Source organism: Sciurus vulgaris (genome assembly GCF_902686455.1).
Source record: "Sciurus vulgaris genome assembly, chromosome: 18".
Lineage (NCBI taxonomy): Eukaryota > Metazoa > Chordata > Mammalia > Rodentia > Sciuridae > Sciurus > Sciurus vulgaris.
Genome location: NC_136479.1, coordinates 24,530,706 through 24,541,873, shown reverse-complemented (window position 1 = coordinate 24,541,873; position 11,168 = coordinate 24,530,706). Strand labels below are relative to the sequence as shown.

Genomic DNA, 11,168 nt, shown 5'->3' with positions numbered 1-11,168 from the left:
GGAAGCATTGGAAGTAATACCACACAGTCCCCTCCCAACAAACAACCATGATTTCTTTCTGTTTTAAACTGACATATAATTTATATAAAAAAGTATTCACCATTTTAAGTATACAATTTAGTACTAGGCAAGGTGGTTCATTCGTGTAGTCATAGCTACTCAGGTGCTGAGATGGGAGAAGAGCAAGTTCAAGGTCAGTCTCAGAAATTTAGCAAGACATCAATTCAAAAATGAAAGTGAACATAAATCAGTGATACAGTGCTTGCAAAACATAAACAAGACCCAGTGATTGTTTGCCAGTATTGCGAATACAAATTTAAAAACTTGCCCTTTAAGCACAGTGAGTGTGTGTGTGAGAGAGAGAGAGAGACAGAGGGAGGGAGGGAGGGAGGGAGAGAGAGAGAGAGAGGGAGAGAGAAAGTGAGGGGGATATACTGGGGATTTAATCATGGAACATTCTACCACTGAGTTTTATCCCCATCCCTTTTTAACTTTTTTTTTTTTTTTTTTTTTTTTTTTAATTTTAAGATGGGGTACTTATAAGTCACCTAGGCTGGACTTGAACTTGCCTCAGACTTCCAAGTCACTGGGATTAAAGGTGTATGCTGATGTGCCTAGTACTACCATTTTAGCCAATTTTCTGTTTTAATCATATTAAGTATAACAAATTACATTAAGTGCATTCACATCATTGCACAATTATAACCACCTAGAACATTTTAGTCACCCTAAATGGAAACCCAGTAAACTCTAAACACTAACTCCCAATCTCTTTGAAGTTCCTGATAACCACCACTATATTTTTTTCTATGCATAAATTTACCTATTCCATATATATCATTTACTTTGAATAGGCAGTATTTGACTTTTGCCTGACTTCTTTTGCTGAACAAAATATTTTCAAGAATCAACACTATTTTAGCCAGAATGCCAGCCCCAAATCCCAGAATAAGGCAAAACACGTAATGACAACAGTTGGAAGTGCTGCTTTGCTAATGTGCCTTTAAGGGTCCATAAGCAGGTCTACCTTTACCTCATAATCCCTCAATTGTACTTGGCTTGGGGAGTTATACACCAAACTTTATGAGTGTATCAGAGAGACATTATGACAGTAGGTCCTGGATACTCTCTTCTTGAAGTGCACAAGGGAAGAATAAGTAATTCTGACATATTGGTGTACTTATTTCCTAATGGAGTGAGCTCTGATTGTCCCAGGTGTCCAAATGCAGGTGATTTCTTGCTCCCTCCTTATTTTTAGATGGGGAGAAAATTTTTCTTTCCTGGTATGAAGAACGAGTAGCCCCAATTGTTCCTTATTGTCCCTAGTGAAATGAGACCTAACCCCTCCCATCATGCTGGTCTTGGGAATCTCATTGTGTTGTCAGAGGATCTAGGTTCTATCCAGGCAATCATGAGCTTACCTGATTGTCTTGGTTACCAAACTCAGTGGGTCCACTTCTTGCTGGGAATTGAATTGGAATAGTTGTGTCCAGGCTGAGCACAAAGGTCAATAATGGACCACTGGCCTAGTATGTGTGATGCCCTAAATTTCAACCCAACAAGACCAAAATAATATAAAATCAAAAAGCCCCACAAACAAACACAAATGCAATTTTTACATATAGCAAAGCTTATTTGCATCAAATGAGGACACAACTGAAAATCTCAAAGAAATGACTCCATAATTTGGTGCCAGTATGTAAATTTATTATGGTGTGATGTGAATTTTTAGTAAAGAAATGTCATTACATTTAGACATTAAGACACATTATCCCAGCATCACTAAAAAAATGTGCTTTACCATACATTAAATTGTATGGAAATATGGTTTACTTTCCTCCATGGATGAAGATCATAGCATTGCCCCTGCTAAGAGCATAGTGACTCCGTGGTTCCTTTTGTCCTTGGGGAGGGAGACTTGGCCCTTCAGATCACTTGGTCTTGTGTTGTCAGATGAATCAGGGTCAATCCAGGAAGTCTCAAAACTACTCCAGACTGATTTGGTTACACATCAGTAATTTTAAAAAGAATGATATGGTAGTCATGCACTGTAGGTTCCTAGTCCCTGGGGTTTTTATAATCCCCCAAGTGGGATTTTAGGACTCTTCAGAATTTCAGGGCACTCTGTTGTCACTCTATGAGGTAAATGTAAATGATGTAATTCAAGATATGGATATCTGGGGCTCATACTCATATCCCCTTATCCTGCCTATTATCATTTAATTTCTTCATAATTCCAAACAAAAAATGTATAAAGACACAACTAACGCAAATAATATCCCTCAAATACTAAAGTTTGATTAAAATGTTTAAAATAGTTAATGGAGATGTTACAGCATGATTTATCCAATAGTATGTCTTACTGTTGCATAGAACCTTTAATAAAGTGGAATACTGTAATATCTATGACATAATGACATAATTAATACATTACAGTTAACCTATTAACAACCATTGACTTATATTCTTGAAAAGGCTGCAAACAAAATGTAAATATAGGTTATAAAAAGCACTGTTAGCTGGACATGGCAGCCCATGCCAGTAATTCCTGTGATTTTGAAGGAGTTTCACAAGTTCAAAGCCAGCCTCAATAACTTGAGACCCCAAGAATCTTAATGAGATCCTAAAACAAATAAAAAGAGATCTGTGTATGTATATGTTAAGTGCCCCTGAATTCAATTCACAGTACAAAAAATAAATTTAAAAAATTTAGGGTAAAATCTCAAAAATAGAATTCTTATATAACCAATTATGTGAAAATTATGTTTTCTCTAGTTTTCAAAAGGGAGAATATTAAGTAATCTTTGGTGTATAAGAAATTTATATCCTTTTAAATGAGGTATCTGCACTAGGCTATTTTCAGAATTTCATTATACCACACCAGCTAATCATGTTTAATATACTTTATGTAAAATTAAAGGCAATTACCCATTTTCTATATTAAAATGATTTTTTTCTTACTAATCCTCATAAGCATCAAGATAGAAGATGAAGAACTTTATTATGATTTTAAAATATTGAGGTTGTTCATTTATTGTAAATATTTTGCTGCTATCTAAGGCATATATTTTGGACAAATGCGGTGCGACCTTCACTAGAGGTATTAGGTTTCTGATGCCAAAAAAAGTTGAAAATTTAAATACAGGTTTGAACGCATTATATAAATTTTCACACTATGAACTCTCCAGTCTTTAGTAATGTTTGAGCAATAGCTAAGAAATTTGCCAACAATTTTTTGATGTGTATTCTTTCACAAATATACATTCTCAGTTGCTGAGTAAGCTGTGAACAACTGTTAGAGACTGGTATTTTTTACATTTGTATAATTTCTCTGTTATGATTCCTATGTGTGGAATAAGAGTTGAACCATCCCTGAAGGAATTGGCACAATGTTCTCTTTGATAGAGCTTCTCTTAAGTATGAATTCTTCAATATTAAGAAACCTTTAATATTTGATTAAAAGCTTTGCCATGTTTTTCACATTTGTAGGACTCCATCATGAACACTGTGGTGATCAATAAAGTGTGCTCTTTGAAGAAAAGTTTCAATGACATTCTTCAATTTGTAGGGCCTGTCCTGTATGAATATTCTTGCAGCAAATAAGGTGTGACCTTTAGTAAAAAGCTTTACCACATTCTTCACATTTGGAAGGTTCTGCAATATGAATTCGCTGGAGGCAAACAAGATCTGATTTTTGAGAAAAAACTTTGCCACATTCTTCACATTTGTAGGGCTTCTCCCCAGTACGAATAATGTCGTGATCACTAAGGTGTGACTTTTCAATAAAAAATAAAATTAAAAAGCTTTGTCACATTTTTCACATTTGTAAGTTTTTCTCCAGTATGAATACTTTGGTGTTGAGTAAGTGATACTCTTTCGTTAAAAACTTTGCCACATTCCTAACATTTGAAGGGCTTCTTCCCAGTATGAATTCTCTGGTGGCCAATAAGATGTGATCTTCGATAAAAAGCTTTGCCACATTCTTCGCATTTGTAGGGTTTCTCCCCAGTATGAATTCTCTGGTGGCAAATGAGGTGTGATCTTCGATAAAAAGCTTTGCCACATTCTTCGCATTTGTAGGGTTTCTCCCCAGTATGAATTCTCTGGTGGCAAATGAGGTGTGATCTTCGATAAAAAGCTTTGCCACATTCTTCGCATTTGTAGGGTTTCTCCCCAGTATGAATTCTCTGGTGGCAAATGAGGTGTGATCTTCGATAAAAAGCTTTGCCACATTCTTCGCATTTGTAGGGTTTCTCCCCAGTATGAATTCTCTGGTGGCAAATGAGGTGTGATCTTCGATAAAAAGCTTTGCCACATTCTTCACATTTGTAAGGCTTCTCTCCAGTGTGAATTCTCTGGTGGGAAACAAGGTGTGATCTTTGATAAAAAGCTCTACCACATTCCTCACATTTGTGGGGCTTCTCTACAGTATGAATTCTCAGGTGGCCAGTAAGGTTTGATCTTTGGGTGAAAACTTTGCCACATTCTGAACATCTGTAAGGCTTCTCTGCAGTATGAATTCTCAGGTGGGAAACAAGGTGTGATCTTTGAGAAAAAGCTTTGCCACATTCTTCACATTTGTAAGGTTTCTCTCCAGTATGACTTCTTTGGTGGGTAATAAGGTGTGATCTTTGATAAAAAGCTTTGCCACACTCCTCACATTTGTAGGGCTTCTCTCCAGTATGAATTCTCTGGTGGCAAATAAGGTGAGATCGTCGATAAAAAGCTTTGTCACATTCATCACATTTGTAGGGCTTCTCCCCAGTATGAATACTGTGGTGATTAATAAGGTGTGATCTTTTGATAAAAGCTTTGTCACACACTTCACATATGTAGTGTTTTTCTCCAGTGTGAATACTCTTGTGCTGTGTAAGTGATTTTCTTCCTCTAAAACCTTTGCCACAGTCTTCACATTTGTAGGGCTTCTCTGCACTGTGAATTCTCTGGTGGCAAATAAGGTTTGACCTTTTAGAAAAAACTTTGCCACATTCTTCACATTTGTAGAGTTTCTCCCCAGTATGAATACTGTGGTGATCAATAAGATGTGATTTTTGAATAAAAGCTTTGTCACAGTTTTCACATTTGTAGGGTTTCTCTCCAGTATGAATACTCTGGTGTTGAGCAAGTGATTTTCTTTCACTAAAAGCTCTGCCACATTCTTCACATTTGTAGGGCTTCTCTCCAGTATGAATTCTCTTGTGGCCAATAAGGTGTGATCTTCGACAAAATGCTTTGCCACATTCTTCACATTTGTAAGGCTTCTCTCCAGTGTGAATTCTCTGGTGGGAAACAAGGTGTGATCTTTGATAAAAAGCTCTACCACATTCTTCACATTTGTGGGGCTTCTCCCCAGTGTGAATTCTCTGGTGGCCAATAAGGTGAGATCTTCGATAAAAAGCTTTGTCACATTCTTCACATTTGTAGGGCTTCTCCCCAGTATGAATGCTGTGGAGACCAATAAGGTGTGATCTTTGAATAAAAGCTTTGTCACATACTTCACAAGTATAGCGCTTTTCTCCAGTATGAATACCATGATGTTCAGTAAATGATGTTCTTTCATTAAAACATTTGCCACATTCTTCACATTTGTAGGGCTTCTCTCCAGTATGAATTCTCTCGTGGCAAATAAGGTGAGATCTTTGATAAAAAGCTTTGCCACATTCTTCACATTTGTAGAGCCTCTCCCCAGTATGAACACTGGTGATCAATAAGGCGTGATTTTTGAATAAAAGTTTTGTCACATACTTCACAGGTGTAGCGCTTTTCTCCAGTATGAATACTCTGGTGCTGTGTAAGTAATTTTCTTTCATTAAAAGCTTTGCCACATTCTTTACATTTATAGGCCTTCTTCCCAGTATCAATTTTCTGGTGGCAAATAAGGTTTGATCTTTGATAAAAAGTTTTGCCACATTCTTCACATTTGTAGGGCTTCTCTCCAGTATGAATTCTCTGATGTTGAGTAAGTAGTGCTCCTTCGTTAAAAGCTTTGCCACATTCTTCACATTTGTAGGGTTTCTTCCCTGTATGAATTCTCTGGTGGCCAATAAGATGTGATCTTCGATAAAAAGCTTTGCCACATTCTTCACATTTGTAGGGCTTTTCTCCAGTATGAATTCTCTGGTGGGAAATAAGGTGTGATCTTCGATAAAAAGTTTTGCCACATTCTTCACATTTGTAGGGCTTCTCTCCAGTATGAATTCTCTGATGATGAGTAAGTAATGCTCTTTCATTAAAAGCTTTGCCACATTCTTCACATTTGTAGGGTTCCTTCCGTGTATGAATTCTCTGGTGCTCAATAAGGTGTGATTTTCGATAAAAAGCTTTGTCACATTCTTCACATTTGTAAGGCTTCTCTCCAGTATGAATTCTCTGGTGGCCAATAAGGTGTGATCTTCGATAAAAAGCTGTGCCACATTCTTCACATTTGTATGGCTTCTCTCCAGTATGACTTCTCTGGTGGTCAATAAGATGTGACCTTTGATAATATGTTTTGTCACATTCTGCACACTTGTAGAGTTTCTTTCCACTATGAATTCTCTGGTGGCAAGTAAGGTTTTGAATCTTATTAAAGGTTTTGTTGCATTCTTTACATTCATAGGACTTCTCTTCAGTATGACTCCTGTGGTATTGAGTAGGTGAAGAATTCTTTAAGGATTTTTCACATTCTTTACAATTGTAGTCTCTTTCTCCAGGATGAATTCTCTGATGTTGAGTATCAAATGAGCTTTGATTAACAACTTCATCACATTCTTTATATTTGTAGGTTTTGTCATTGTTATGCCCTCTTGGGTGTTCAAAAAGGATTGAGAAATGGTTAATGGCTTTGACACATTCTTTACATTTACAGGGCTTCTCTTCAGTATGAGTTGTCTGGTGTTTAACAGGGGGTGACATTTGATTAAAAGTTTTGTCACATTCTTTAAATGTGTAGGGCTTATCTCTGAAATAACATTGGTGTTGTTTAGAAAGGGTTGAACAATCAAATGCCTTGATACATTCTTTGAACCTATATGACTCTTTTTCAGTAGGAATTCTCTTGTATTGGGTGAGGTTTGCAATTTGATTAAGAGCTCTTTCACATAACTTACATTTGGGAGACTTGTCTTGCCTATGAATATTTGTATTGCCAAAAAATTGTGAGCATTGAAGTAAGACTATTCCACATTTTTCACCTTTGTAAAGGTTCTTTGAAAACTGAGTATACTGATTTTTTCTGGTATTGCAATCAAAGCTAAAGTTTTTATAAATTTCTCTATATTCATATTTTACATCACCAATGTAAACACACTGGTAATTATTTAGGGTAGTGACTTGGATAAAAGTGTTATTTGTTTCACTATGTATGCAGCATACTTTCCAGAAATCTATATTTAAATTCTTATTAAGCAATAATGGGCAAATATGGACTTTCTCACCGTTGTTAAATTTGCATGTTTGGGCACAAGGAGAAATTATTTGTTTCTTGTAGAATAATGGACATTTTGTAAAGGTACTCTTAAAATGATTACTTTTAGAAATTTGTCCTTCAGTTTTAAATCTCTTGTCTATGAAAATGTTTGACTGGAAGTTTAACTCAATACTAACTTTCAAAGTGGTCAAATTAAAAATTGAAGCATGGACTAGGTGTTTTTTCAAATGTTCCACATTTTCATTAAGCAAAAATAAATGCTTCAAAAATTGCTGTGAATTTATTCTTAAAAATCTATATAGCTCCTGAAAAGTAACAGGCATAAGTTGAATTATTTTCTGAGATATTAAATGTTCTTGATGTCTGCTGACAGAGAAATTTTTATTATGAAAAGTCATGGCTAATAGGTTTTGTCCCTTATTATATAATTTGTTACTTTCATTCTCACAAACAGTTTCCCATATTTTCCTTATTTGTGAATAGTCAAGGTCATAATTTCCATTCTTTTCTTTTATCACATGTTGAAATAAATGTTTTATGGCCTCCTCTGGTGAAAATTCTTGGGTATGGTGAGAAGTAATGGCTGAAATACATGAAAATAATAATTATTTTACCTACTAGACTGGAATGAATGTTTTGTAAACATCACATATGCAATTGTATCAATGTCAGGACATCAGCAGGGTAGGAGAAGAGTAAATCCAAAGGCATCATTACTCCCAAAATATATAAATAAAAATGTACAAAATTACTTTCTGAGAGCTATGCAAACCATTTCAGAGATCACAGTATTCAAGATGAGTACATTACTAAGAAGAGAAATATAGTAGTGGGAAGAAAAGTGTATTACTTTTATCAACCATAACCTTTCCATGACCATAATATAGCATTGAGAAATTATTAAAAAGAAAAAGGCTACTAACTCCCTTCTCTCTGAATGGAATAAGGGAAATATGAAACAAATGTAAACACATGATTTTCGTGGGGTCTGTCTGAATACTGGTTTCTATCTACTATTACATTGAGACCTGTAGGTACCATGAAAACAAGATTGAGAGGCAATAAATACCTTGCACAACCTATTTCCGTATTACTGGGATGAAGCCAACACATAGCAGTCAAGACAAATGACTTGCTTTTTATTTTTAAATGTGTTATTTTCTGATTTGTTTCACTGACATATTAAATTTTATGTAAGTATAATGTGATATTTTAAAATATATACACATGGTGAAATGACTAAATCTAGCGAATTAATGCATGCATATTTTCATATAATTATCAGTTTTGTGCTTAGAAAGTATTGCATTCATTTTGTTAACATTCATTGATACACTGTACTCACACGTGGTATGACAGAACTCTTGACCTTCTTCTGCCCACTAAAATAAAACTTTAGACTTTGACCAACAATATGCCAACACTCCACAAATACAATACCTGGTGACCACAACTTTACTCTCTGCATTTCTGTATTCCACATGAGTCAGATGTTCCTGCAACTGACTTTCTGTATCTGCCTGATTTCACTTAATGCAAAGTCCTGCACATATATTCACTGTGACTTTAAATGTCAAGATATTTCTTTTATATGGCTAAGTATTAATTGTGTATAAAGACCATATTTTTATTCATTCAACCATTATTGGGCACATAGGTTGAGTCCATATCTTCACTGTTGTTAAAAATGCTTGCACTGAATGCAGTAGCAGAACTCTCTTCAACATGTGGATTTAATGTCCTGTTGATACACATTAAGTACTTGCATTTCTGGATCACTGGATCACTGTGCTTTTAATTTTTTAAAAACCCCAGCAGCCCCAAGCTGCTGTACCATGGAACTGCAAGACAAGTTTTTTAAAAGTTGTTAATTTTGAGATATGCTGTTGCTAAATTGCTATGACTTGCTTCAAACATGAAAGCCTCCAATTAGCAGATTATAACCATGTAGCTCTGTGCTTATCATTTATTTCAAAATTTCCACATTGTTTACAAAATGACTCTATAATCTATGGTTGGCTGGTTTTTAAATGAAAAAAAATCAATTAAAATAGTACAACAAAGAAAAAGAAAAATATGGCTTTAAAACAAAGTTATATGAGATTTTATAAATAAAGAAAACATTTTGAAAAGAGGCAAAGTAGAATATTATATAAAGATAAAAGGAACTTTTCTGTGAATAAAAGTAGATACACTTGCAACTAACAGCATATTTCTCAACTACAAAAAGCTAAGACTGAGAGAACTGAATATCAAAATAGAAAGCAACACTGCAATACTGGGAGACATCAATCCCTACTTACTGTAAAGTGAAAGAAAGTCAAATAAAATCATAATCACGAAACAAAAGACTTTGAAAAATATTTTAAACCAATTAGGCTTATATACTCAATATTCTCAATAGCAAATGGAATACTATACTAAATAGACCAACTCTTAGGAAACAAAACTCTTAACTCTTAGTTAACAAATGTGAAAAATATTAAAATTATGTTCTGAATATCATGGAATAAAATTAGAAATTATAAGTAGAAGTAATGTTCAAAAATCCATAAATATGTGGCAATTAACTGAGCACTTGAACATGATCTTGTTCAAGAATTGAAAGATAAAATTAGAACACATTTGTACTAATCAAAGTTATCTGGAGACTTCAGGCAGCATCTATAAAACTCCCAGAGTTAATTTTTTACAGAAACAGATAAAGCAATTCTAGAAATTTTATAGAATCTCTAAATTGTATGAATACCCAAAAAATATTCAAAACAAAAACAAAATTGAAAGAATGCTGTTTCATGACTTAAAAGCACATCATAAGCCATAGAATTTAATTTTTAATGCAATAGCAAGTTATACAGATAAGCATACACAATTCTGCCAATGGTACTAAGCCCTCACATATATTGCAAATTAAGAAATATTTGCACACCAATGTTTGTTACAATATTATACAACAGATTCATCATGGAGATGCAAACCAAATATCCATGAAATGAGTGGATAAGGCGATTTGGAATATAAAAACTATAGAATATTTTTCAAGTCAAAAGTAAGAAATTTTGCAAAATTTATAAGGATAAATCAATCTAAAGTACATTACGTTAACTGAAATGTCATTAAAAAGAATACTAATATGGCAGAATTCTATTTTGAGACAGCTAAAACAATGGTCTGAACAGGAATAAGAATGATAATTGTTATGGGGGAGACAGAAATGGGTCCTTGTTTACAAGGCAATTGATTTTTTGCTTTTTCAGGTGCAAAATTTATACAGATATATTGCATAACAATTTGAATTAGCATGTCTGGAAAGTATAATTAAAATGCTGGAGACAGCACATTTTATTTTATGGTTTTGATCACAATTAAGATTTCAAACAACACATAAAAGAAACAGAATTGGAAATGACTTAAAGCTACATTTAAAGAGCTATGGTCTTTTTTACATAAATAAGAACAAACAATGTATTGATGATGGACTTGCATGTGATCCTAGCTATTAGCAATTCTGAGGCAGTAGGATTGCAAATTCAACCCTATATTCAATAACATGGTGAGAATCACTATTCAAATATAAATGGAAAGGTAGCTCATTATTAGAGCATCCCTGAATTCAATCTCTATTTCATTTACATATTAAAAATTCCATGAATATGTACATGAGTGGATGAAAAAACAATCTAAATAAAATATAAAAGTCATAAACAGTTGTAACATTAATACAAGTAAGTAAAACACATGTAATTTATTGACAATAAAT

At 34.1% G+C, this 11,168-nt stretch overlaps 1 protein-coding gene across 1 annotated transcript; it reads right to left on the bottom strand.

The window, feature by feature from the left end:
- Positions 1-604: 604 nt before the first annotated feature.
- On the bottom strand, positions 605-6,738 carry LOC306649735 (uncharacterized protein). Its single transcript, XM_079120946.1, has 2 exons — positions 5,567-6,738; positions 605-5,482 (listed from the first exon to the last, which is right to left on the bottom strand). The coding sequence occupies exons 1-2, from the start codon at positions 6,594-6,596 to the stop codon at positions 3,900-3,902; spliced, it is 2,613 nt and encodes an 870-aa protein (XP_078977072.1). The 5' UTR covers positions 6,597-6,738; the 3' UTR covers positions 605-3,899.
- Between the last annotated feature and the right edge of the window lie 4,430 nt (positions 6,739-11,168).

Coding starts and splice junctions, on each gene's coding strand:
- LOC306649735 (XM_079120946.1), bottom strand. CDS start 6,596: ATGAATGTAAAGAATGCAACAAAACCTTTAATAAGATTCAAAACCTTA. Junction 5,483..5,566: donor ATGTGAAGAATGTGGCAAAT/GTTTTAATGAAA, acceptor TATGTGACAAAG/CTTTTATTCAAAGATCACAC.